This window comes from Podarcis pityusensis (assembly GCF_964106645.2).
Source record: "Podarcis pityusensis genome assembly, chromosome: 10".
In the NCBI taxonomy this organism is placed as follows: domain Eukaryota; kingdom Metazoa; phylum Chordata; class Lepidosauria; order Squamata; family Lacertidae; genus Podarcis; species Podarcis pityusensis.
Window position 1 is genome coordinate 5533921 of NC_138035.1, and position 27077 is coordinate 5560997.

At 50.9% G+C, this 27077-nt stretch overlaps 3 protein-coding genes across 6 annotated transcripts in view; 1 reads left to right on the forward strand and 2 right to left on the reverse strand.

The window, feature by feature from the left end:
• Positions 1-5882: 5882 nt before the first annotated feature.
• Positions 5883-11678, reverse strand: SPMIP1 (sperm microtubule inner protein 1). Its single transcript, XM_081023292.1, has 2 exons — positions 11096-11678; positions 5883-6050 (listed from the first exon to the last, which is right to left on the reverse strand). Exons 1-2 carry the CDS (start codon positions 11556-11558, stop codon positions 5941-5943), a joined length of 573 nt encoding a protein of 190 aa, XP_080879418.1. The 5' UTR covers positions 11559-11678; the 3' UTR covers positions 5883-5940.
• A 1261-nt stretch (positions 11679-12939) lies between these two features.
• ATP6V1F (ATPase H+ transporting V1 subunit F) lies at positions 12940-19090 on the forward strand. The gene is made up of 2 exons (XM_081023345.1): positions 12940-13149; positions 17901-19090. Exons 1-2 carry the CDS (start codon positions 12992-12994, stop codon positions 18100-18102), a joined length of 360 nt encoding a protein of 119 aa, XP_080879471.1. The 5' UTR covers positions 12940-12991; the 3' UTR covers positions 18103-19090.
• A 3405-nt stretch (positions 19091-22495) lies between these two features.
• The window catches only part of FLNC (filamin C), a 122687-nt gene continuing 118105 nt past the window's right edge, over positions 22496-27077 (reverse strand). For all 4 annotated transcript variants that reach the window (XM_081022573.1, XM_081022572.1, XM_081022571.1 and 1 more), the window contains 3 exons: positions 25543-25761; positions 24390-24614; positions 22496-23896 (listed from right to left, as the gene is read on the reverse strand). In XM_081022573.1, coding sequence (XP_080878699.1) covers positions 23709-23896; positions 24390-24614; positions 25543-25761 — 632 coding nt within the window. In that variant the 3' untranslated portion in view covers positions 22496-23708. The remainder of the gene's footprint in view (positions 23897-24389; positions 24615-25542; positions 25762-27077) is intronic.

Below are 27077 nucleotides of genomic sequence, written 5' to 3' on the forward strand. Positions count from 1 at the left end.
GTCTATATAAGGACCTGCGCACCATTGTTCGAGGTTCCTGCGTGCGGTGAGAGGGGGACCCTGTTTCAACAAATTAATAAAGATCAGGCTTACTAGCTGCTTTGCTTCTCAAAAATACTCTGGTTGGTCTCTGTTATTTCCTTCTACTGATAGAAAACTGTTATGTACTGAGTTGAATAGGATCCAAACTGTAGCAGTCTGATTGGTCCTAGAACAATAGGATCCAAAAGGCAGCAGTCTGATTGGTCCTAGAACAATAGGATTCAGAATGCAGCAGTCTGATTGGTCCTAGAACAATGCAGCAGTATGATTGGTTGGCAGGAACCACCCAATCCTGCTCCAGATAGAAGTGAATCCACAACCTGATTGGCTTACAGTAGAATTCCAGAATTAGCCAATCATGTGCAGCCCATTGTGTAAATAATGTATATAAAGCAGATACTGTGAGGGGACATTCATTCATTCCTCCTCACCACTATGAGCTGAATAAAGAGCATGAAATCACTTGCGACTCTGAGTATATTTCACTGGCGACGAAGGTGGGATCCCGCTGAGCTGACTGCCACACACAGCACCGCAGCACCGCCAACTGCCGCACCGCTGCCTCGCACCGTGTATCCAGGCTTCAGCTCCGGGGCACAAGGAACTCAGAATGGCAGCCAACAGCAGCTTCTCGCCATTCAACCCAGCATCTGGAGACTGGGAAGCGTACGCCTCCCGTTTCACCTTCCTCCTAGAAGCCAAAGGGGTCACCGACGAAGAAGACGCCAAGAAGAGGGCGATATTCTTCAGCGTCTGCGGAGAGGAGACGTTTGAAATCGCCCGGGCTCTCCTTGCGCCTGAAGACGTCGCTACTGTTCCATACAAAACAATAATGGAACAGCTGAAGGGGCACTTTTCGCCGCAGCCCTCAGTGGTGGCTCGTCGAAATGCCTTCTACGCAAAGCGGCAAGCCCCTGGGGAAACCATAACTGGGTTTGTGACCTCTCTCCGCCAAGCCGCCCGGTTCTGCAACTTCTCAGAGCTGGAGAACATGCTTCGTGACCGCCTCGTCGGTGGCCTGAAGGATGAGAAGCTGCAACGACGCCTCTACGCTAAGAAGGACCTAACGTTCCAGGTCGCTCTGGAGGAGGCCCTGGCAACAGAAGCTGCCGAGAGGTCGACCCAAGAGGCACGGCCGAGCCTGCCATCCCAACCGAGGGTCCACCATGAAGACCTCACCGACGACTCAGGATCCGACAGGGAGGAGGTGCACCGAGTACAGCAGCGCACTCAAGCAGCGCACAGACCACAGCTGCCTCGACGAGAAGGAGGGAACTGCGCAAGCTGCGGGGAGAGTCACGAGAGGAGGACCTGCCGTTTCCGCAACGCAGAGTGCAGGCAGTGCAGAAAATCGGGACACATCGCCCGGGTGTGTCGGGCTCGGCCCACCCGACACCAGGCATCAGATGACCAATCCAAGAGCCCCAGGTCCCGGGGCCCAACGCACCAAGGCAACTCGACGGAGCTCACGGACTTCCAGGTATACCAGTTGCCCCACCCCAACGTAGAGAAAATTTATGTAGAGGTACAGATAGAGGGGGCCCCATGCCGCATGGAGCTTGACACGGGTTCAACTCTATCCATAATCTCGGCAAGGACCTTAAGGAAACTGTGTCCCACTGGGGGTCCCAAACTCAGGCCGGCCCCATTCACCCTCCGGGACTTCCAGAAACGTAAGGTCCCCACAATGGGGGTGGGGACCTTCAGGGTGCAATACCGAGGGCGGACGCGGCAACTGGACTTGCTTGTGGTCAAGGGCCCCTACATTAGCTTACTGGGATTGGCATGGTTTGGACCACTGGGGCTAGCTGTCACCGGGGTGAACCACACTAGCTTACAAGTGGACGTGGACGCCATATGCAAGGAATTTCCAGGGGTTTTCGATGGGAAATTGGGACAGTATACGGGCCCCCCCATTGCGCTACAGCTTGACCCCGCAGTACGACCGGTCAGGCTCAAGGCCCGCCGGGTCCCGTTCGCCTTGAAACCCCGTATAGACGAGGAATTGGACCGACTCGTAGAGCAAGGAGTGCTGGAGCCGGTGCCTAATGCTCCCTGGGAAACCCCAATCGTCACACCCGTCAAGCCTAATGGTTCGGTCCGCATCTGCGCAGACTACAAATGTACCATAAACAAGGCCCTCACGGCCCACGCATACCCAGTGCCAGTGGTCAGCCATGTCCTTGCCACCCTGGCTGGGTCGAAAATTTTTGGCAAGCTGGACTTGGCCCAAGCATATCAACAGCTGCCAGTAGATGAGGCCACAGCAGAGGCACAGACGATTGTGACGCACAGAGGAGCGTTCAGGGTAAAGCGGCTGCAATTCGGTGTCAGCGTGGCACCAGGCATATTCCAGAATATAATGGACTCTCTCCTTAAAGGGATTCCTGGCGTCACCCCCTTCTTCGATGATGTGTTGATTGCCGGCCCCACACCAGAGGAGTTTGAGGACCGCCTCCGCACCGTTCTGCACCGTTTCCAGACGGCGGGTCTCAAGGTGAAGCGGGAAAAATGTCTACTAGGAGTGCCTCAGGTGGACTTTCTGGGATTTATGGTGGACGCAGAAGGGGTCCACCCGACTGGGGACAAGGTACGGGCCATTTGTGATGCCCCAGCGCCCAAGAGCAAGACTGAACTTCAGGCCTTCTTGGGACTATTGAACTTTTACCATTCCTTCCTTCCCCACAAGGCGGCGGTAGCGGAGCCCCTACACAGACTCCTGGACAAGCGGGCCCCTTGGGTGTGGGGCCAGCGCCAGGAGGCCGCATTCCAGGCAGTCAAGGACTTGCTTGTCTCAAACTCGGTCTTGGCACACTTCGACGAGAGGCTGCCGGTGGTGCTAGCATGCGACGCCTCACCCTATGGCATTGGAGCTGTCCTGGGGCACCAACTCCCGGATGGAAGAGAGGTACCGGTGGCGTACTTTTCCCAGACACTCAACACAACCGAGCGGAACTACTCGCAAATCGACAAGGAGGGTCTGGCAATCGTAAAGGGAGTAAAAAAATTCCATGATTTCTTGTACGGGCGGCCCTTCACCGTGGTGACTGACCACAAGCCGTTGCTTGGCTTGTTTGCCCCCGAAAAGCAGACCCCCCAAGTGCTGTCTCCTCGCGTCCTCAGGTGGTCAATTTTCCTTGCCAGCTACCAGTATGCACTGATTCACCGACCTGGGAAGGCGATGGGCCATGCGGACGCCCTCAGCAGGCTACCACTACCGGAAACAGGCCCTGACCCAGCACCTGCACAAGAGGTTATGAGCCTGGAGCTGCTTCCCGACCGCCCCATTCAGGCACAAGAAGTTGCACACCATTCCAAGAAAGATAGGGTCATCTCCCGGGTCCTGGACTGGGTGTGGAGGGGATGGCCCAGCAGCAGCCCCGGGCCAGAATTCGCCGGCTACACAACCCGCAAACATGAACTGTCGGCCCACAAGGGGTGCCTGTTATGGGGAAGCAGAGTCGTTGTTCCCCAGCCCCTCTGCAAAAGGGTCCTCACAGCCCTACACGAGACACATCCAGGGGTAGTAAGAATGAAGGCCCTTGCCAGGAGTTATGTGTGGTGGCCGGGGATCGATGGAGAGATAGAGGCCTGGGTCAAACACTGCCAGGCCTGCCAAGAATCCCGCCCAGATCCCCCAAGGGCCCCAGTCCAGTCCTGGGAGTCCGCCCGAGCACCATGGTCACGCCTGCATGTGGATTTCGCTGGCCCCTTTCAGGGGAAAACATTCTTCATAGTGGTGGACTCCTACACCAAATGGCTGGAAGTCGCACTGGTACCGTCCACTTCCACGTCCGCAGCCATCCGGGTACTACGCAGGCTGTTTGCAACCCACGGGCTCCCTGACACTCTCGTCTCAGACAACGGGACTGCATTTACGTCAGGAGAATTCCAAACCTTCACAGCGCAGAACGCCATCCGCCACATCCGTTCGGCGCCGTTCCACCCTGCCACCAATGGCCAAGCAGAACGCATGGTGCGGACCACCAAGGACACCCTTCGCCGCATGACGCAAGGGGACTGGGAGTACCGCCTTGCCACATTCCTTCTAGCACAGCACAGCACCCCCAGCTCAACGACTGGCCGGAGCCCCGCTGAACTACTAATGGGTCGGCGCCTTGCAATCAGATTGGACCGCCTTCACCCCGATAGAGCTCAGGATGAGGTAGTGGTGGGGGAAGGCAGGAACCCCCGGACCTTCGAGGCCCAGGACCCAGTGTACGCAAAGAATTTTGGGGCAGGCCCTGCATGGGTACCCGCCACAATCACCAGGGTCACTGGCCCCGTGTCGTACGAGGTGCTAACGGATGGGGGGCAATGCTGGCGCCGCCACTGCGACCAGATACGGCGACGATTCCCGGGAGAAAACCAGGAGGAGGACAGGTCAGAGGAGTCCCAAGGGAACAGCGGGGCAGTGAGGCCCATAGAGCAGGAGGGGCCAGCAGGAGAGGCAGAATCAGTAAATACAGAGAGGACCCGTGAGGCCGAAAGGACACCGGAACCAGAACCACGACTGAGCGAGCCGGTTGCACCAGACCAAACAGCCGCATCACAGCCAGCATCCTTGGAACACGAGCCAGAACCCGGAGCCCGGACCAGGGAACACCCCAGGCCACAACGCACACGTAGGCCGCCAGCATACCTTGAGGACTATGAATGCGACCTCCCGGGCAGGACTGGAACTTAGAGGGGAGGGGTGTTATGTACTGAGTTGAATAGGATCCAAACTGTAGCAGTCTGATTGGTCCTAGAACAATAGGATCCAAAAGGCAGCAGTCTGATTGGTCCTAGAACAATAGGATTCAGAATGCAGCAGTCTGATTGGTCCTAGAACAATGCAGCAGTATGATTGGTTGGCAGGAACCACCCAATCCTGCTCCAGATAGAAGTGAATCCACAACCTGATTGGCTTACAGTAGAATTCCAGAATTAGCCAATCATGTGCAGCCCATTGTGTAAATAATGTATATAAAGCAGATACTGTGAGGGGACATTCATTCATTCCTCCTCACCACTATGAGCTGAATAAAGAGCATGAAATCACTTTGCGACTCTGAGTATATTTCAAAAACCAACATAAGGACTCTATACGCTATGAATTGAAGGGCTGTGAGGGCCGACCAAAGTTGTTGACCTTTTTTTTAGGATTGAAGTTGTTTATTTAGGATTTTACCCTAGGAAATAAACATGCGCCGGATTAAACTGACTTGCGGGCCAAATTAGGCCCCCCAAATGGACTTTGAACATGCCTGCGAAGGGAAAAGGAGCAGGTTTTTTTTGTATAACACCTGTGAGTTAATTTTATCGTTTCACCTTGTTTTGAGGCTTTTCTTTTTCTCGTTAGCGGAGTGTAAATTTTATGGAACAAATACATTTTTTATCCTACAATGGGTGGGGAAACCCAGCCAGATGGGCAGGGTATAAGAAATAAAATGGTTTTTGTTATTGTTATTATTATTAATAATAATATTAATAGTAATGCAATGAAAAGACCAGCCCTCAACACAGGTGTCTATGGTGTTAAAGACGCTCAGCAGTTGGCAACTCTAACAACCAATCTGGCTTTTAAAAACAACAACTCTGGGTTTGATCTCAAGCGCTTCCATCGAATAAATCTGGTCTCTTGTGCTCAGGCTGAAATGAACAATTGCTCTTCCACAAGCTGCACTAGGCTCCGCCCTCTTCCCACGGAACCCACAGGCTCCGCCCTCTGCCCCGCCCCCGAACCCCATAGGCTCCTCCCCCAGCCATATCAGTCACGGATATCCTTGGCCCTGCCCGTTCTCCAGGTGTTTGGAAGTCAAGGAAGGAAATCAAAGGAAGGCGCCAGAGAAGGAGACTCGAGTGATAAAACACGTAGAGCTTTGTTTGCGAGCCGGGGGAGCAGGCAGGTCTCGCTCAGAGGGCCACGTCGCGCGGGTGGAGCAGGGAGAAGGCGCCGTTCTTGCGGAAGAAGCTGTCGATACGGCACTTGGGGGTGGGGGCGATGTGGCTGGTGGCCAGCTTCCCTGGGGAGACAAAAAAGGGTCAAGGTGATGAACAGCAGAGCCACCTGCAGGATCAGGCCAGAGAGTGGCCCACCTACTCTAGTGTCTAATAATAATAATAATAATAATAATAATAATAATAATAATAATAGAAAACTTTAGCAACTTCAAATACAATTTACATCCAGCGTTTCTATATGCCAAATAAGCGTTCCTTAAGGCTTCCTTCCCAATTTTCCCAGTGGTGATGTATGGAAGTGAGAGCTGGACCATAAAGAAGGCTGATTGCCGAAGAATGGATGCTTTTGAATCTGGTGCTGGAGGAGACTCTTGAGAGTCCCATGGACTGCAAGAAGATCCAACCTCTCCATTCTGAAGGAAATCAGCCCTGAGTGCTCACTGGAAGGACAGATCCTGAAGCTGAGGCTCCAAGACTTTGGCCACCTCATGAGAAGAGAAGACTCCCTGGAAAAGACCCTGATGTTGGGAAAGATGGAGGGCAGAAGGAGAAGGGGACGACAGAGGATGAGATGGTGGGACAGTGTTCTTGAAGCTACCAGCATGAGTTTGACCAAACTTTGGGAGGCAGTGGAAGACAGGAGGGCCTGGCGTGCTCTGGTCCAGGGGGTCACGAAGAGTCGGACATGACTAAACGACTAAACAACAACAAGGCTTCCTTCTTTGTGCGGCACTCTTGGTCAAACCAACAGCGCCCTTTAGCAGTGCGTGGCTTGCCAGCTGAGTTTATGTTGACAGAGACCACATCCTGCAAGGACTCAATGAGATTTTCGTAAGCCACCAGGGAGGAATCTAGTGATAAATTGTTTATTACAACTGATCTTAATTGCAGTTTGTTTGTGTGCTCAAGACATCAATTCCATAAAACATATTTTGTTGCACTGTGCAAAATATGAGCAGGACAGGGCTGAACTGATATTACCCTTGCTGGTACCTTTCCTGGGAAAATCAGAGGCTCACTATGTCAGGCTCCTATTGGAAGACCGGACAAACTCCAGAACATTAGCAGTGGCGAAGTTTTTATCGGTGGTTGCAAGAACCAATGATCCCTAAATTCTGAACAAAATGCTTGTTTAACCTGGAGGTAGGTTGTATGAATTATGTATTGTTTTATAACGATTTGTTGGGTCTCTGGACCGTAATAAAGATTGATGATGAGTTGACATCCCCCTTGCAAAATAAAACGACCTCCCACCCTTACCTCTGGGGTATCTTTCTATGCCCCCCCCCTTGTTCTGCTGCACTGTATGGTGGAATCTACACCCATATTTTTTTATTTAAAAAATGCTGCAAAAATGCTTTTTTAAAAAACCACGTTTCGAAAAATACATTAAATTTGGCATAGCTCGCCGCCGCCATCCGATGTCACATTCGTGTATTGCACTTTGCAACGCATTTAAAATGTTTCATTTGCAGCCGTAAGTCCTGCCAAACTAAATCTAATACGTATTTCCTCTAACGCATCTCTTGTCATTTTCAATCCGCTGCTCATAATTCAAATCCTGCCCGCAATTTCACTTGGTTATGGTTCTTTCCCAGATATTCTGAGAAGGGTTTCCACTCTTCAACGCAGAGTTTGCCGTTTTGATTTCTCCTTTCCGGCGTCTGCCAATTCTGCAGAGCCCATTAGTTTTGCATGACATTCCTCTTTAGTCTGGTCTTCTTCTTCCTGCCAATTCTAGGTCTATAGGATTCTGGCGGCTGTTGTTGCGTACATAAATAGTTTGATCATATTTTTTGGTACGTTTGTCCCCAATATCCCCAGAAGAAAAGCTTCAGGCTTTTGGAGAATTGCTAATTTTAACATCTCAGCACCCAGTGTCAGGAGTTAAGCCTACACTCGAGTAGGACCCTGGCAGAGACACATGCCCGACTGACATGTTCCCTCCCTCCTGGCCGATCATTTGGGAGCTTCAAAAGCTTTCTTCACTTCCGAACATCACAGTGACCAATGCCATCGGCACATCGGCACACTTAGGAATCCGCAGAGTATTTGCAGCTTTTCGTGACAGACCTCAGCAACTCAGCATTTTGGCTAATCTACTTTATTTACATATAAACACACAAAGAGCACTGCAACATGGCTCCCTTTCTCTCTAGCATCAGACAGCAAAGAGAAAAAGAACAAAGGACAATAGTCCCACTTCACAGAACGCAGTAACACAAACATCCTGTCTCCGTCACTTCCCACTCTGTGGAGTCAAAACATATACCGTCATGTGATAGACAAAAATCCCATGACTGCAATCATGGAGCAGGAATTCTAACACCCAGCTCCCACAGGGGCCGACGAGATGCCCCCCAAGGGAAACCTGCAAACAGGATTTGAGCATAAGAGCAACTCTCCCTTCCTGCAGTGTCCAGCAGTTCAGAAACTGTGTAGGCAGAGCATGGTCTGTTAGAATTCCTGCTCCATGATTACAGTCATGGGATTATTGTCTTTCACCTGATGGTATATGTTTTGACTCCACAGAGGGGGAAGTGGCGGAGAACAGCCGAGAACAGCATTGGCCTTTTTTGCTGCTGCATCACACTGTGGGCTCGTGTTCAGCTTGTGGTCCACTAAGACCCCGAGATTTCTGTGGAGGCAGCCCAGAATGACATTGCTGCGCAACCCAAATCCGATTCCTGCCCACTAGTCTTTCCCAGGGGGGACCCAGGACTCCCTTCCTCTCCTAGCAGCTGTAAGGAATGACATGGTTTGAATGGACCTAAAATGATTGAAGACCACCAACACAAAATGGATGCTATTGATGAACTAATAACGAACTGTGTTGGTCAAAGAGCCAATGGAATGTGCCTGTTCTGGCCAAGTGAACACTACACGCAAGGAAGCATAAAGACTGACTATACTACACTAGTTGCAAACAGTGAGTGTTGAAACATGCCAAAAGCTACTCAGCACTAGTTCCGAGCAATGAGTGTTGTGATTTGCCAAGAACAGGTCAAGGACAAAGGACCTCTTGTTATTAAATATACCAAGAAAAAAGCCCACCAAGAACTCTGGCCAATATAAGTTTCAGCAGTGGGAGTGGTCCCTACTACCAAATCAATAGTCAATAATTCGTTACAGCATTAGAGAAAATAAGTTATAAAACATCTAAATTCTAAATTATCATAAGTTATAATAATTTAGAATTTAAATGTATTTTTGTGTAATGTTTGATACTTCCAGCTGATGAAGGTGAATACATCGAAAAGGGGCCCTGTCCTGGTTTCTGATCCATAATTTGACTTCTGACTTCTGCTCAATGATTGAAACTAAGACCTTCACGTCGAATTTGACTATAGACTAACATGAACATCTCTACTCATAAACTCTTATCTTTAATGCTGTAACGAATTATTGTGTTATACATATCCGTATGAGTTTGAGTTTGTAATCTCTATTTGAGTTTGTTATCCTTGTCAGAATACATACTTTTGAATGGAATAGTTTTGTTACAATTGACTATTGATTTGCGAGTAGGGACCACTCCCACTGCTGAAACTTATAATGGCCAGAGTTCTTGGTGTGCTTTTTTCAAGGACGAAGGACCGCCAAGAACATGCCAAGGAGCAAGGAGTGACAAGACTCAGAAAAGCAGCAGGAAGAGTATATAAGAAGACTTTTCAGACTGGTTGCGCTTTCCTAGGGTACACGGAGTCTCATATATGTTAAACAACAGATAAAAGAACCTATTTGGTCATATAACAGAGTCAACTCCTATGCGCTGAGGTCCCTTCGGCCCCCTTGATGAAATATTTCAGGGAGTCGATCCCCAAAAGCTTATGGACATTGCCATTCAAATGGGTGTTTGCCACATCAAGGGATCAATTGTGCAGGGTGGGGCTTGCTAACGGAGAAATCTGAGGGCTCCCTTGGACAAAAAAGGACAAGGACACCAGCCAGGAATCCCAGAGCAAAACAGCAGCCAGAAGGCTTGGTCTTTATTAAAGACTGTCACAACAGGACTCCCACCTGCCACCAGGTGGAACAAGATGGAAGCCCCGAACAATAGAGAACCCAAACTTTTATTAGCTGCTAATCCCCATGTTACACCCCCCCAAACTACATCACTCATACATCACGGTTACATCATGAAAGGGGAGGTCTGGTGGCCGTAATATGAGCATCCTGGACCCTGCCCCATGGTTCCCCTTGCCCTCCACCAAACACCCATGGAGTGTAACAAAAGAGATATTTACATTTCCCTATTTCCCAGCCAAGTGAATCACACCCTTTTGTCTTCATCTGGGTTGGTTCTTTCTGGAATGGCTACTTGTCTGGCACTCAGGTATCAGGATGCCAGGGATTATCACTCAGGCAGAGGGGCTGCTGAGTAGCTGAGCTCACATGTCTATATGAATTTCTGAAGTTTTCCCAGTGAGCCAGTACATAGAGACATTTATCAGTGAATTCTTACATTTGTATCGTGCAGCAAAGGCCCTTTGAATAGATAGGAAGAAACTGTGATGGGGTGTTTTGTGGGGACAAATCACAAAAGTCACAAAAGCGATTGTGCTGATTTTGGTAGTGGGCTGCATGTGCAGGATATCTGCTGGAGGGGAAACACCCCCACCCAACCTATACATAAATTCCTGCAACAGCTTACCCCCCACCCGACATTTAATTTATCCGAAAACAGCAGCATCCCTCCTGCAACCCCTTGGTTGGTGCTGTGGGTTAAAAAACAGAGCCTAGGACTTGCCGATCAAAAGGTTGGTGGTTCGATTCCCCGCGATGGAGTGAGCTCCCGTTGCTCAGTCCCTGCTCCTGCCCAACTAGCAGTTCGAAAGCACACCAGTGCAAGTAGATAAATAGGTACTGCTCTGGCGGGAAGGTAAACGGCATTTCTGTGTGCTACTCTGGTTCACCAGAAGCAGCTTGGTCATGCTGGCCACATGACCTGGAAAAACTGTCTGCGGAAGTGGACAAACGCCAGCTCCCTCGGCCAGTAAAGCAAGATGAACGCCACAACCCCAGAGTCGGCCCTGACTGGACCTAATGGTCAGGGGTCCCTCACCTTTTAGCAGCACCCCTCCCGCGCCCCCTCGCTCCCACTCACCCATCTGCCAGCCATAGTTGAAGTTGGTGGTGACAGGAAAGGTGTATTTGTCCTCCGGGGTCAAGAGCAGGCGCAGCTTCAAGTAGCGCTTGCGCCCTTCGTCCTCGTGCGAGATGCCCTGGTACAAGAGGTTGCGCAGCTCCCGAGGCGCAGGCCTCATTTCCATCTCCAGGATCGCGGCATCCACCCCAGTCAGGTCTCGTTCCCGCGCCAGCCCTGCGGGGGCTGCCGTGAGAGGCGGGATGGGGCGCTGGGGGGTTACGTCCAGTGGGGCGGGCTTGACGGAGGGGAGCCGTAGAGTGTTGTCCATGGCCTTCTTCCGACGCTCCCTCTGCGCCTGCTGCTTGGCCTTCACGATGGCGCCGTACTTCTGGTGCCAGCGGTAGCGCATCACGAGCTCTTTGTTGTACTCCTCCTTCCAGAAGTTCTGCTGTAGGGTGTCCATGTTCAGCGGCCGCGCCATGGCTGGCTAAGGGACCTGCGGGCAGCGCCCAGGACTGTCCTCGATGCCACAAGCCGACCGGCGAGCCAGAGTCAGGGTGCCAGATGTGGGCATCCCTGGGGAGACCTCCTTGGGGTAGGCAGCGCCTCACAGATGCTTCAAGCAGCCCCTTGTGATGTCATGGGTCTCCCCAGCCTCCTGCCAAAGGCATTGGTGGGGGGCAAAGGGACCCTCAGCGGTGGCCCAGCTATGCCGCTATCTGGACAGGGATAGCCTAACTCAGGGGGTAGGCAAACTAAGGCCCAGGGGCCGGATCTGACCCAATCGCCTTCTCAATCCAGCCCGTGGATGGTCCAGGAATCAGTGTGTTTTTTACATGAGTAGAATGTGTCCTTTTATTTAAAATGCATCTCTGGGTTATTTGTGGGACCTTCTGACATTCTTAAGAGTATTGTTCAGAATAGCGGTTTAGAAGACATACTAAGGAGGATAAAAACTCAATGAAATTCAAAACATTGACGATCAGTTGCACATTTATTCAAAACCCATTTAAATCTATTTAGTGAATTAATTCAACAAGATTTGATCCTGGTGATACATCAGAGCGAAGGAAATTCAGAGCATAGAATCTTTACATATAACTCTGTACCAAGATGTGCAGTCCTTAATTCTGAAGGTTGTCATATTGCAAAAAGTGAAAGTCTGGACGCAAAAGTTGTTGAGCTTTATATATATATATTTGAAGCTTTTGAGCTATTTTTAAGGAATATCTCAACCAAAAAACAAACAAACAAACAAACACATCCGACATGGGTGGCCATAGACTCGAATTTCCTCAGACATTTAAGCCTATTTTTGAAAAATCCGCTTAGATGTTATTTCTAACCAGCGAACCCGGGAAATTCCAGGCGCATGGGAGCCCTAAAATGATGAAGTGGAGCAGTGCTTTTTTCCTGTAAACATTTTGTAAATCTCTGTCTTTTGCCCATTTACTGTATTTTCCCCAATTTGAACTACAAAATGGTGATTTTCTTGAGTCAAAAATGAGAGTACCCCTAAACATTTTTTTAAAGAAAAAATGCACTTAAGAGGAGAAAGGCTGCAATTAGTTCTTTGCTCTGAAGATGTGAAAAAAACTCATTCCCCAAACATTCCGGCCAAATCAAAGGCAAGAAATCAAAAAGGCGTCTAGTTAACCCGGAGTAAAAACAACCCATGTGTCCCTCTGCAGTTTCTTATCTCTGTGGAAGAGGCTGCCCTTCCGCCCTTTCTCCGTAAGGCTTCTCCACCCGTCACTACGCAAGCGCCACAGGAGGGCACCGCCCCTCGCGGACACCGCGCCTGCGCCGCCCCTCCCCGCGATTTCCCCGCCCGCCGCATAAAAGCTCCTTACGGCGGCTGCGCGGGGCCATTCTTCGCGGAAGTGCGCTCCTCGTCCTCGTCCGTCAGCAGCCATGGCCGGCCGGGGGAAGCTGATCGCGGTGCTGGGCGACGAGGACACCGTGACCGGGTTCCTGCTGGGCGGCGTCGGCGAGCTGGACAAGCACCGGCGCCCCAACTTCCTGGTGGTGGAGAAGGAGACGGCGCTGGCCGAGATCGAGGACGCTTTCCGGTGAGGGCCGCGGGGGGGGGGGCGGTTGCCGGGGAGACGGCGCGGGAGAGACCAAGGCGCCCACAGGGGCGGGGGGGGGGCGGGAGAGACCAAGGCGCCCACAGGGGCGGGGGGGGCGGGAGAGACCAAGGCGCCCACAGGGGCGGGGGGGGGGCGGGAGAGACCAAGGCGCCCACAGGGGCGGGGGGGCGGGAGAGACCAAGGCGCCCACAGGGGCGGGGGGGGCGGGAGAGACCAAGGCGCCCACAGGGGCGGGGGGGCGGGAGAGACCAAGGCGCCCACAGGGGCGGGGGGGGCGGGAGAGACCAAGGCGCCCACAGGGGCGGGAGAGACCAAGGCGCCCACAGGGGCGGGGGGGCGGGAGAGACCAAGGCGCCCACAGGGGCGGGGGGGGCGGGAGAGACCAAGGCGCCCACAGGGGCGGGGGGGGCGGGAGAGACCAAGGCGCCCACAGGGGCGGGGGGGGGGCGGGAGAGACCAAGGCGCCCACAGGGGCGGGAGAGACCAAGGCGCCCACAGGGGCGGGGGGGCGGGAGAGACCAAGGCGCCCACAGGGGCGGGGGGGGCGGGAGAGACCATTCTGCGGGCACGGGGGGTCCTCTTTGTGTGTGTGTGTGTGTGTGTGTGTGTATGCAAATCGGCAAGAACAGATATATGTGTGTGTATATACAGTGGTACCTCGGGTTACAGACGCTTCAGGTTACAGACTCCGCCAACCCAGAAATATTACCTTGGGTTACGAACTTTGCTTCAGGATGAGAACAGAAATCGCGCGGCTGCAGCAGGAGGCCCCATTAGCTAAAGTGGTGCTTCAGGTTAAGAACAGTTTCAGGTTAAGAACGGACCTCCGGAACGAATTAAATACTTAACCCGAGGTACCACTGTATATGCAAATCTGCAAGAACAGATATAGGTGCGTGTGTGTGTGTGTGTGTGTGTATATATATATATATATATATATATATATATATATATATATGTTTATGTATGTGTATGTTTATATATATAATGTTTAAAAAGCTCCATTATCCGCTTGTTCTCCTCTGAATTTTATTGATCCCCGCCTTTTTCTTCTCCTCCGAGGAGCCCCATAGGGGCATTTACATGGCTCCCCACCCCCCATCTCATTCCCCCCCCCAACAACAGCCCTGCAAGGTAGGCTGGGCTGAGAGATGCAGAGGTTGCCCGGCAAGGTCACCCCCAGTGACCTTGCTTGGCCGTCTGGTGGGATTCGAACCAAGGGCCTGGTTCTCATAAATGTGGCTTGCTTCTATCATTGTCTGTTTCCTGTTTCTTACATTTCAGATGCTCTGCCGTGCAACAATGGCCCTTCCCAAAGCAGAAGGGGAAACAGACAGTGGGGAGGGTGGGTCCTGGGCCCTAGAGCTTGTGCAGCCTCGCCCTAGGGGCACGGTTGGCGCTGTGGTCTAAACCACTGAGCCTCTTGGGCTTGCCGATCAGAAGGTCAGGAGTTCGAATCCCCGCGACAGGGTGAGCTCCCGTTGCTCGGTCCCTGCTCCTGCCAACCTAGCAGTTCGAAAGCACGTCAAGTGCAAGTAGATAAATAGGTACCACTCTGGAAGGAAGGTAAACTGTGTTTCCATGCGCTCTGGTTTCCGTCACGGTGTCCCATTGCGCCAGAAGCAGTTTAGTTTTGCTGGCCACATGACCCGGGAAACTGTCTGTGGACAAACGCCGGCTCCCTTGGCCTGAAAGCAAAATGAGCTGCAACCCCATGGTCGCCTTGGACTGGACTTAACCGTCCAGGGGTCCTTTACCTTTACCTTATCTTCAGACAGGGGTCAGCAAACTTTTTCAGCAGGGGGCCGGTCCACTGTCCCTCAGACCTTGTGGGGAGCCGGTCTATATTTTGGGAGAAAAATGAAAGACTTCCTACGCCCCGCAAATAACCCAGAGATGCATTTGAAATAAAAGGACACATTCTACTCTTGTAAAAACACACTGATTCCCGGACCGTCCACAGGCCGAATTTAGAAGGCAGTTGGGCCGGATCCAGCCCCCGGGACCTTAGTTTGCCTACCCTTGCCTTAGGCTGATCTCAAGCGTAGTTTAGGGATGGCATATGAATCCAGGCCGCTGAGTGCAACCCAACAAAAGCCGACCATATTTACACTCCACTGCAATTTTGTGGTACTTTCCACAGCTTGCGTTGCAGTCATTGCAGAGCAACGTTGCCTCCTGAAGTCTGTGATTCCTGCATTGGACTAGACCAGAGGTTCCCAACCTCTTTTGACCATGCCCCACCTAAGCATCTCTAAAATCCTGATGCCCCCCCACCCCATGACACATAATTCTTATTATTCGAAAAGCAAACTCCTATTCACGTGGAGGAAGCTTGAAAGGCCAGTCACTGTTAATAACTCATTCTCGAATTGCCCCTCTTAAAAATCGAATATTTATGTCCCAACCCTGCAAGTCTAAGCCCCTTGCAATCTTCCCGTTGATCTTGAATGGCCGCCTTTTGTGGACATGCAGGCATGTCCAACAAGTGGATCATGCTCTAATGGTAGATCAATGGATGCTCCCCTAAAAAAAGCTCAACCACTTTGCCCTGCACCCCAAAAAGGAGGGTAGATCACTGCCAGTTTTTAACTCTGTGAGTAGATCACAGTCTCTTGGGAGTTGGCCACCCCTGGTGTACAGCAAAGGGAACGGGTGGCTTTCTTTCTCCCCCCACCCCTTTCCGGAAGAAGCTGGGTTCAGGCAGTGCTCTGTTTACACACAAACACCCTGTCCCAGCCAGGCCCTTCGGATCCGGCTGCAGCCGCCCTCCACCAGCCCTCTCTGCTCCCTGGCACCCAACGAAGGACCTGCCTGCTCTTCTGTGACCTTGAGGAAGCTTCTTGCAGCGGATCCTTCTGTTGGATGTGCCCTTTGCTGACCCAGGGGGCTGGTGGCTCTGTGGCAGGCAATTTATCCAACCTTGGCCGGTGCATACGAAGCAGGGAAGCCTTACTGGATGTGTGGTGTGTAAATAGGCCCACCAACAAGAAGTAGCAGTAAGAAAAGATAAGAAAAGAAGAAATGTAATAATATTGGAATTAGCCCCATAGGTTATACACCGTACATATGAACTGTATATGTTGCACATACTGGAATAGACCTTTATGATAGCAAATAACCAGTAATTTTTTTCACAGTTGTTATCATTCAGCCTGTTGCGCTTTGTGTATTGTGACAACTGTATTTGCTTAGCAAGGACTCAATCTCCCATCAGCCCCAGCCAGTTGCTAGGGATTATGGGAGTTTTAGCACATGCAAGCAGGAGTTGTGTTGGTACTGCACCTCACAGCCCATAATCTCCCTGCCTGCCACCCTCTCTGTTCCTGAACTTGCAATGGGGCAGGGTCCACTTCTGAGATTGTCCCTCCTTCAATCCAGCGTGGGTTCTGCGCTGGTCTTGTGGAATTGTAGAGCTGGAATGGAGCCTGATGGTCCTCTAACCCCCTGAAGTTGTTGTTATTGTTGCAGATTACACAATAATAATGAAATAATAATTTATTATTTATACCCCACTCATCTGACTGCATTTCCCCAGCCACTCTGAGCAGCTTCCAGCAAAATATTGAAATACAATAATTCATCAAATATTAAAAGCTTCCCTAAACAGGGCTGCCTTCTAAAAGTCTGGTAGTTGTTTTTCTCTTAGACATCTCATGGGAGGGTGTTCCACAGGGTGGGAGCCACCACTGAGAAGGCCCTCTGCCTGGTTCCATGCAACCTCACTTCTCACAGGGAGGGAACCACCAGAAGGCCCTCGGCGCTGGACCTCAGCATCCGGGCAGAACGATGGGGGTGGAGACACTCCTTCAGGGATACAGGACTGAGGCCGTTTAGGGCTTTAAAGCACCAACACTTTGAATTGTGCTCGGAAACGTACTGGGAGCCAGTGTAGGTCTTTCAGGACCGGTATTATATGGTCTTGGCGGCTGCTCCCAGTCACCAGTCTAGCTGCCGCATTCTGGATTAGTTGTAGTTTCCGGGTCACCTTCCAAGGTAGCCCCAAGTAGAGCGCATTGCAGTAGTCCAAGCGGGAGCTAACTACAGCATGCACCACTCTGGTGAGACAGTCTGCGGGCAGGTAGGGTCTCATCCTGCGTAACAGATGGAGCTGATAAACAGCTGCCCTGGACACAGAATGGACCTGCGCCTCCATGGGCAGCTGTGAGTCCAAAATGACTCCCAGGCTGCGCACCTGGTCCTTCAGGGGCACAGTTGCCCCATTCAGGACCAGGGAGTCTTCCACACCTGCCTGCCTCCTGTCCCCCCAAAACAGTACAGTAGTACCTCGGGTTAAGAACTTAATTCGTTCCGGAGGTCCGTTCTTAACCTGAAACTGTTCTTAACCTGAAGCATCACTTTAGCTAATGGGGCCTCCCGCTGCTGCCGCGCCACTGGAGCACGATTTCTGTTCTCATCATGAAGGAAAGTTCTTAACCTGAGGTACTATTTCTGGGTTAATGGAGTCTGTAACTTGAAGCGTCTGTAACCCGAGGTACCACTGTACTTCTGTCTTGTCAGGATTCAACCTCAATATGTTCGCCGCGATGCAACGCTTTGAGATATAAATGGGACAACGTTTGCCCCTTGTCTGCTGTTGCAACCGGCTCCAGGTACCAGTCACCCAGCCGGCCTGGCGGCTGTCTCCTGGTCCCCAGAGAGTACTAGGGACACCCCTTTGGGGCAGGCCAGCAGTGACCCTCTTTTGCTCTGTCCTTCCCTATCCTCAGGAGCTTCCTGTGCCGCGACGACATTGGCATCGTCCTCATCAACCAGTACATTGCGGAGATGATCCGGCACGCCATCGACGCCCACACCAAGTCCATCCCGGCGGTTCTGGAAATCCCCTCTAAGGAGCACCCTTACGATGCCTCCAAAGACTCGATCCTGCGCCGCGCCAAGGGAATGTTCTCCGCTGAGGACCTGCGGTAGACCGGCTGCTCCTCCAGCATCACCTCTTCCATCAAGAGCTTTCCTCTCCTGTTGCTCCGGCACATTTACCACCATTCAGACCCTTCCTCTCCCTGCCCAGGGGATGTCCCTGTGGTCCCCTACATTCCCGCTGTTTGGAATTTCTAGCTCTCTAGTGTGTCTGCGATATTTTGGGAGCTGGGAGGGTGGGGACAGCTGGGAGCTAATGTTGCACTTTCTGCTGCAGTGGGAGTGCTGCCACTACTTCCCTTCCCCCCCCTTAGCTGGAGCTGTGTTCGAGTTCCCTTGCGTGCTGTAATTTACCAGGGAGCTTCTCCATATACTCCTGTGGCCCTTTCTCCCACCCCACAAAAGGGGGTCCCAAGGTATATTTCTCAGCAGAACGATTTGGGATCTTTTGAGGGCCCGACATTTCCTTGTCCTTCAGGACTAAAGTCCTGATCCCTGGTTGTTGATGCAGCAATACACTTACAACCCAAATCTACACACACACACACACACACACACACACACACACACACACCTGTGAAGTGCAAACCAGTGATCTTTAATTAAACTGAAAGGCAGAACGTGCAATTCTCTGCAATTTGCGTCTCGAGGATGCATGCAGGAGAAAATGTCACGATACCTCGTCAGAGGTGGTGTCGCGCCGGGAATAATTTCTGCCACTTTCATTCTGACGTCCTTCATCAGACCTCTCTGTAGCCCTCAATTTGCACAAATATTCTCCACTGAATACCGCTTGTTTCTTGCAAAAGTCCTGTCTGGGGAGAGTCTCAGAGAGAAAATTGACACCCAGCCGTATTCTTCTGTGCTTTTCCATGTTTGTGACTTGTGCTGTTTGTTTTGTTCTGAATATAAGATATATGTGATCTTTAATAATAGCTAATCGTAGTTATTATTTTTGTGATTCCTTGTGAATGAACCTGTTAAATTGAGGGGAGGAACTTAAGGAGTGGACTCAATAAAAACTGTCTGTGAATCACTATCCTTTTTTCCACGGGTATTTTTTCCTCATCCCCGTCTCCTGTCCAGAGCCAGGAATTATTTTCAGCTTCGACTGCGTGGGTCATTCTTTCCCTGAAACTGCAATGAGGAAGTTCTCCAACTCAGTTGCCCCATGTCTGCTGAGCTGGCAGCAAGCACGTCAGCAGCAGCAAGCTATCTGCCTTTTTTTCCCTTTTACTTTACTGCCTCTCCTGGTCTGCCCCGCGGAGGACCTTAAGGTCCACAAATGACAACACTTTGGAGGTCCCAGGTCATAAGGTCGTTAGATTGGTCTCAACTAGGGCCAGGGCCTTTTCAGTACTGGCCCCAACTTGGTGGAACGCTCTGGCCCACGAGACTAGGGCCCTGCGGGACTTGACATCTTTCCGCAGGGCCTGCAAGACAGAGCTGTTCCGCCTGGCCTTTGGCTTGGACTCTGTTTGACTCTTATGTCTCCCTCCCCTTATGGTCTTGATCTATTGGCCACTATTAAAATGAGGTGGCATTTTAAATTGTATTTTAACCCGTATTTTAAATTTTTCTTTTCTTTCCCTCCCTTATTATGTTTTTATTGTAATTTTACTGTTGTTATCAGCCCTGAGTCCGGCTGTGGCTGGGGAGGGCTGGGTATAAATAAAAATTATTATTATTATTATTATTGTTATTGTTATTAGCTCAGGGTCGTCCCAGCGGTCAGACTGGCGCCTCTGGTGAGTGCCACATGGATATTAGCCCCTTTCAAGGAGGAGATAGCCCTGTTTAGCACCACCCATGGCAAGGTCTTGGGAGGGGACGGCTGGATCCTGAGGAGGACCTGGGGCTCCTTCATTGCAGGGGAGATGACCCAAGATAAAAGACAAACGAAATAAAGCCTACATACAGCAACCGTGTTTTGTGTTGTGTAGGCTCCTCTGATGTAAGTCATGGGCCCCGCCTGCTCGCCTGCTCCCTAAAATATCCCTGGTTTGCTCCTTTCTATATATAGGGTGCCCACATTCTGCATGGACTGGTTGCAGGGCAACATGGGCAAATAGCTTGAGATACCTATTAGGTCCATCAGTTACCATATAGCAGATATTCAACACAAAAAATAGTGACTGTTTGTTGTTGACAAAGGACAGCTGGACATAAAAAGGGCCCCATGACCTTCAGGAGCATAAAGGTAAAGGGACCCCTGACCATTAGGTCCAGTCATGACCGACTCTGGGGTTGCGGCGCTCATCTCGCTTTATTGGCCGAGGGAGCCGGCGTACAGCTTCCGGGTCATGTGGCCAGCATGACTAAGCCGCTTCTGGTGAACCAGAGCAGTTCACGGAAACGCCGTTTACCTACCCGCCGGAGCGGTACCTATTTATCTACTTGCACTTTGACGTGCTTTCGAACTGCTAGGTTGGCAGGAGCAGGGACTGAGCAACGGGAGCTCACCCCGTCGCAGGGATTCGAACCGCCGACCTTCCGATCGGCAAGCCCTAGGCTCAGTGGTTTAGACCACAGCACCACCCCGGTCACCTATTCAGTAGCTTAGGGCCTCATCAAATCTAAATCCAGCCCTGAGTCTTCTCCATTTGCAGCATCGAATGGCTCTTACCTTCAGAAAGTTCTGATGTTGACTTGGAATCTCGTTATTGTCATTTGAATCCATTGGCTCGGGTCCCATCTTTGTCATATCCAGTTATTAGTTTTTCTGATGTTTAATGCTATTCCTAACACTGCACATTTCATGGCATGGCGTGTAATTCTTAAACTGCGCATGTTTCTATGTGCCGTGCCTCTTTAGTTGTGATTCCTGCTTTGCAGGGGGTTGGACTAAGCAGTCCCCTTCTAACGCTGAAGGAGGTGAGGACAGGTGACCCCACCTAGGCCCGAAGTCACCCCAGGCCTCAATGATCAGCCTAGGACTCAAACTGTCCAAAATTCCCTTTCTCTCTCTCCTAAAAAGCCACAGCTACAGCTTTTCTGTGGATTCTCACAAGATGCTGTTCCAAAGGCAAAATGTTATTCTTTTATCAGCACGAGAAGGCTTCAAAAAGCTAATGAATAGGCTCTGTTCAAAGCAAGCCTGAGAACTGACTCTTATCTCACTCTAGTTGCAACATCTTGAACATGCTGAACCGCAAGGCTTCTCTACCCCTTTCCTGGGAAGGGTGCCAAGAGTCCAAAAGAGTCCCAAAGATAGGAGTTTCTGTTCATGCTCAGAGGAACGCATGGGCAGGACTCCTGGAAAAGGAGGAGAAAGGGGAGGGAACTAGAAGGGGGATATATGCTCTGTGCAATTGACTGTGAACTTGTGCTTGTTTGTGAGTTATCACACTTGCTCCTTCTACCTGTTCATGGATGGTAGAAATAAAGCTTTTTCTCTGAAACTATTCCTTGAGTGTCTGTTTGACTCCCACTCCCTCTCCCGGGTGCAATACTTTTTTCCACCAGAGGGAAAAGCCTCATGAGGCTACAACGCTACAATTCTATGCTTTGCTTACTGGCAACAAAACACAATATGAATAAATGGTTTATTGTTAGCTTACAAACCATGGTTTAACTATGACTTGGCATTATGGGTAAACTCAACACCCTCCCTTTCCCAACCCTTTTTTTCTTTTTGAGTTTTAATTTACACAGACCCATAATTCATGATTAAAAGGGACCCAGGTGGTGCTGTGGTCTAAACCACTGAGCCTCTTGGGCTTGCCGATCAGAAGGTCGGTGGTTCGAATCCCCGCGACAGGGTGAGCTCCCGTTGCTCAGTCCCTGCTCCTGCCAACCTAGCAGTTCAAAAGCACATCAAAGTTCAAGTAGATAAATAGGTACCGCTCCTGCAGGAAGGTAAACGGCGTTTCCGTGCGCTGCTCTGGTTCACCAGAAGCGGCTTAGTCATGCTGGCCACATGACCCGGAAGCTATACGCCGGCTCCCTCAGCCAATAAAGCGAGATGAGCGCCGCAACCCCAGAGTCGGCCACGACTGGACCTAATGGTCAGGGGTACCTTTACCTTTATAAGTCACGATTATAAAGATATTAAGGTTTGCAATTAATTACATCACACTTCACCTGTCCCTAATTGCAGCTTAATTTGTTTTATGCCAGTGCAATAAGAGCGGCTTCCCGTTTTCCCTAAAACTCTCTTGCTGATTGTCTCCTTCCCTCTCGTGATTGTTCGCATCTGAAAATGTTGTTCACCGTCGTTCCAGATTTTGCTCTTGTCGGGGTCTGTTGTTGGTGTCTGTTAAACAACCACGGTTTAGGGTTAGGTCTGAACCGGGACTGTGTTCTTTGGTAACGGGAGATTAGGCTGCTCCAGTAAGCCCCTGCAAGCCCTTAGAGGCGTCCACCAAAAGAAAAAGGAGTTTGGATATGCTCTGCAGGATTTTCACCAGCAAACGCACACACAAAAACAGGCCACACCACTGCATTTTAAAAGCAAGTCATCTTTATTTCCTGGGGGGGGGGGGGACAGGCTGGGCTCTGATGCTCTGGGTCTCCCACCGCCCACCATAGGAAACATGCAACCACAAACACATTGCTATAAAAAAGCCCCTCCCTCGAGGGGCTGTCAGTTACAAACAGTCCCGCCCGTGCAGGCCAGGATTCTTATCATCCCGTTTCCCCAATATTTCTTTATTATCATTATTTTTCTTTCCCGCCCCCTTTCTTCATCGTCTTCTATATAAAAAGGCTTTCCTCTCTCTTTCACTCTCTCTGGCTTGGGCTGCCCCCATTCCCAGCGACAGCAAACCAGTTTGCGGATGGGGTGGGAGGAGAAGGCACGGAAAACCCTCAACGGGTCTACTCTGGGGTGGGGAAAACCCCCAAAACTTTGGCCTCGGTCAGCTGAGAAGGTCTGCTCCATAAACCCCCGTCCAACGAGCAGGGGGTCGCATGGCGGACCTTCCTGGGAGAGTGAACCCCACCCAGCCTTCGCTCCCGCTCAAAACGGCATCCTTCCCTTCAACCCTTGCCTGCCCCAAAGGCCATCGCCACTTGACGGGGCAGCTGCTCCTATAGTTCGGAGGGGTCACGGATGACCCCGGTCCACCTGGTCCCAGCAGAAGTCTTCTAAACAACCCTGCGTTCTGCTCCCCTTCTCCACATCTCCGAAAAAGCGAAACTCATTCAGCGGCGCCGGGAGACGGATGCCCCGGCGCCTGCGGTGTGAAAAATCTGGGCCCATAACCTGCCAAGCTCTGCCTTCCTCACCCCTCTCGCAACCCACTTTTTCGGGCAGAACCTCGTGTGTCCACTGTCGGGGGGTGCCCCGCCACACGCCCCCTACCCGGTGAACGCCAACTTCTGACACTTCCTCCTCCGCGACTTCCGGTTTCCTCCCCCCCTTTACCCCCTCCCCATTGTGAACCCCACCCTTTCCCAGCTACAATGGTGCACACCCCTTGCCCTTCCCCCCCGCCCCCCCACAAACACCTTCACAGCCAGGAGAAATAGTTAAAAAGGCAAAAAAAATAAAGCGCCCCCAAACAGGCGAAAGGAATTGTCCCGAGGTTCCTCGTGGTGCCGGCCCCGCCCTGGGGCAACGTGGGGAGGGGTTTGGGAGGGTGGCAGTCTTTGGCGTGGGGGGGCGCAGGGCGGGGCCCGGACGAGGGGGGATAGGTGCCAGCCCCCTCCTCCTCCTAAGGGACGTTGACTTGGTAGGGGCTTCCGGGAACGCTCTCGTCGCCCCATTTGACGATGAGGATGTAGTCGCCTTTCTCCTTGACGGTGTACGTGACGTTGTAGACACGGTTGCCCATGTGCTTGACGTAGACCTCGTCGCAGGGGGTCTTGGGGCCGTGGACCCCCACCATCAGCATGTTGGTGCCTGAGGAATAATAATAAGAAGAAGAAGAATAAGAGTAAGAATAATTGGGATTGCTTTAAAAACTACCGTATTATTCGCTCTATAGGACGCACTTTTTCCCCTCCAAAAATTAAGGGGTCCCCCTGCCAGCCCCAAAGAGCAGGTCAAAAGGAACCTGAAGCCTCCGGAGCCCAGTGGGAACTCCCGCCACGCTCCAGAGGCTTCGGGTTGCCTTCACTGAAGCCTGGAGAGCGAGAGGGGTCAGTGCGCAGCGACCCCTTGCTCTCCAGGCTTCCAAGGTAGCCGCCTGAAGCCTCCAGAGCGCAGATGGAACTCCTGCTGCGCTCTGGAGGCTTCGGGTGAACGCACCTTGATTTAGAGGGGGAGAACAAGAAAAAAACAATTTTTCCTGTTCTCCCCTTACTATGGTAGGTGCGTCCTATAGAGCGAAAAATACGGTATCTCACAAAACACGGTTCCAACCACAACACTCCAGAGATTCCCCGCCGCTTACCAGCCTTGCTGCAGTCGACGGTGAAAGTGTTCTTCTGTCCGACAAAGGCTTTGGTCAGCCCAGGCCCCCGGGCGACCACCTTGCTGGCGTCGGATGAGAACTTGGGCAGGGCGCTGTAGCTGCCGCCCACCGAGGATGATGAAGATGACGAGGAGGCCCTGGTCACCGTCTCCACCAGCACCGTCGAGGTTTCGTGGAGGCTGTGCCCGCCTGACAGGCGGGGTCCTGGGGAAAGGGACAGAGAAGCAGGAATGAAGAGACCCCATTGGCTTCCTTCGCGTAGCTGACCTCTGGAACTCCCTGCCACTGGAGGGAGGTGACAGCTACCGGGCTCCGAAAGCGGATTAGGCTATGGGCTATGGGTGGCTCCTAGGCTCTGCCTCTGTGGTGGTGGCCCAAGAGGGCCACAATAAACGTGAGAAGGTGTACCCCTGTAAATCCTTCAGTGTGCTTCTAATAGGGAAATTATGGTAGCCTGTTGCTTTATGAAACTGATGGATACGATGATCTTTATTGTCATATTCCCATACAGAACAACGAAATTGAAAAAAGCTGCATCAGACATTCAAAAACCAACAAGCCTGCTATCCCAGCTATCCCAGCCTGGTTAACCCCCTAAAAACTCTGATACCCCATAATTAAATACAATATACTCCCATAGAGACTACCTTACACTGCGTTTAAAACCAAAATCGCATTTGGATAGAAACTGTTCCTCAGGCGGCTAGTCCTAGTCTTTATAACCCTATACCTTCTTCCAGAAGGCAGAAGCTGAAAGAGATCATTTCCGGGGTGTGCACTATCCTGCGCTATCTCTGCCGCTTTCTTATGGCACCTGGAAGAATAGATTTGATCCAAGGTGGGAAGAGTGCACCCAATTATTCTCTCTACAGTCTTTACAACCCTGGACAGCAAGCTTCTGAGTCACACAGAATGCTTCTTCTTCAGGGTCTACTCTAGAGGGAAAGGCTGCTAGTTATGGCACGTCTACGGACCGGTTGTGAGTTTGCTCCTGGTGCAAAGGATGCAAATGCTGTTCTTCCTTGGAACGCTGTTTGGATCTGCCTCTAGCGGGGGGGGCGGGGGCGTCAGAGGGATCTTTGCACCGCGGCGCCGGATATACGTAAGACGGCCCACCTCGCAAGATACCTACCTGTGACCTTGGCCTTGAAGGGGCTGCCCACAATGTGCTGGGGTCCACCGTACTTGATGGAGATGAGGTAGTTTCCGGGCGCCATGGGCATGTAGGTGACCTTGTGGCCCTCAGGGTACTCCTGGCAGTCCATCTGCACCTTGGAGGGGCCGTCGATGGTGACTGAGAGGGCCCCTGACCCCGTGTTCCGCGTCTTCACGAAGAACTCGGAAGAGACACCTGCCAAAGGAGGAGATGGGGGGTTAAGCAACTCTGAGCTGCGAGAGGACTGGGGAGAAATTGAGAAAGGCCAGCCCCGCGGAGCGCCTCCTCAGCTGATAATTTCATTGTTCTTTCCCCCCAAAATTTAATAATAATAAATAATAATAATAATAATAATAATAATAATAATAATAATAATTTATTTATACCCCAGCCACTCTGGGCAGCTTCCAGCAAAATTTCAAAATACAATAATTCATCAAATTTTAAAAGCTTCCCTAAACAGGGCTGCCTTCAGATTTATTTATTTATTTATTTATTTATTGGATTTTCCATATTAAAATGTACATTCACACCACAACATACTATATATAAAAATAACATTCCCAAGAACCTCCTCCCCTTTGTGGGTCTTATTGTTAGTCCTTTCCTTCTGCCTCTTTTATAATAATCCAGATTTTTATATCTCCATTGCTCTTTGTTACATTACAAGTGTTACTACAGTCCCACTAACAGTTTAAATTGTTTGCAATGGTTTTTTAAGATAAATTGTAAATTCCCCCCATTCCTTATTAAAGTTTTGGTCCTCCTGATTTCTGATTCTTCCGGTCATGTTTGCCATTTCAGCGTAGTCCATCAACTTAATTTTCATTGTTCTATCATGTTTCCTAAACTGCTTCGTCAGTCGCTGGGTTTTTTTTTATATATATATAAGTTTCATGAAATAAGTAACCATTAAGAACAGCTAAGTAATTTGGAACAACTGGGGCCTGAGCTTGCTCCTCTTCCTCTTCCTTCCTCCTCTCTTCTACCTTTCGTGTTGTCTCTTGGAAGTCCACTGCAGGCGGGGGCTGACTTTTTTCTCTGATTGTTTCGACCGATCTGGTGCAAGCCACTTGTTTGTGGCTGAAGAAGGAGGGACAGGGTAGTGTGTGTGCTTCTAATAGTAATAAAATAATAATAATAATAAAAGTTAATTGGGTGGAATAAGGGAGCTGGCTGGTGATACTACTGGCGCTGCTCCAGACTTGTCAATGAGGGTCTATAGCGGTCCGACACATATGAAAGTTGGCCAATGTGAGGGTGAGTTGCAAGGAATTGCAACCGTTACAGCCTTATTTATTTATGTATGTGTTTATTTATTTATTTATACCACGCCCATCTGGCTGGGTGTCCCCAGCCACTCTGGGCAGCTTCCAACGAAAGATTAAAAATACATTAAAACATCAGTCATTAAAAACCTCCCTAAACAGGGCTGCCTTCAGATGTCTTCTAAAAGTCGGATAGTTGTTTATTTCCTTGACATCTGGTGGGAGGGTGTTCCACAGGGAGGG

Bases quoted from the DNA above. Each gene is read 5' to 3' on its own strand.
- SPMIP1 (XM_081023292.1), bottom strand. From the start codon at position 11,558: ATGGCGCGGCCGCTGAACATGGACACCCTACAGCAGAACTTCTGGAAG. The intron at 6,051-11,095 runs GTGAGTGGGAGC...TTGTCTCCCCAG, and splicing joins CAACTATGGCTGGCAGATGG to GGAAGCTGGCCACCAGCCAC.
- ATP6V1F (XM_081023345.1), top strand. From the start codon at position 12,992: ATGGCCGGCCGGGGGAAGCTGATCGCGGTGCTGGGCGACGAGGACACC. The intron at 13,150-17,900 runs GTGAGGGCCGCG...CCCTATCCTCAG, and splicing joins GAGATCGAGGACGCTTTCCG to GAGCTTCCTGTGCCGCGACG.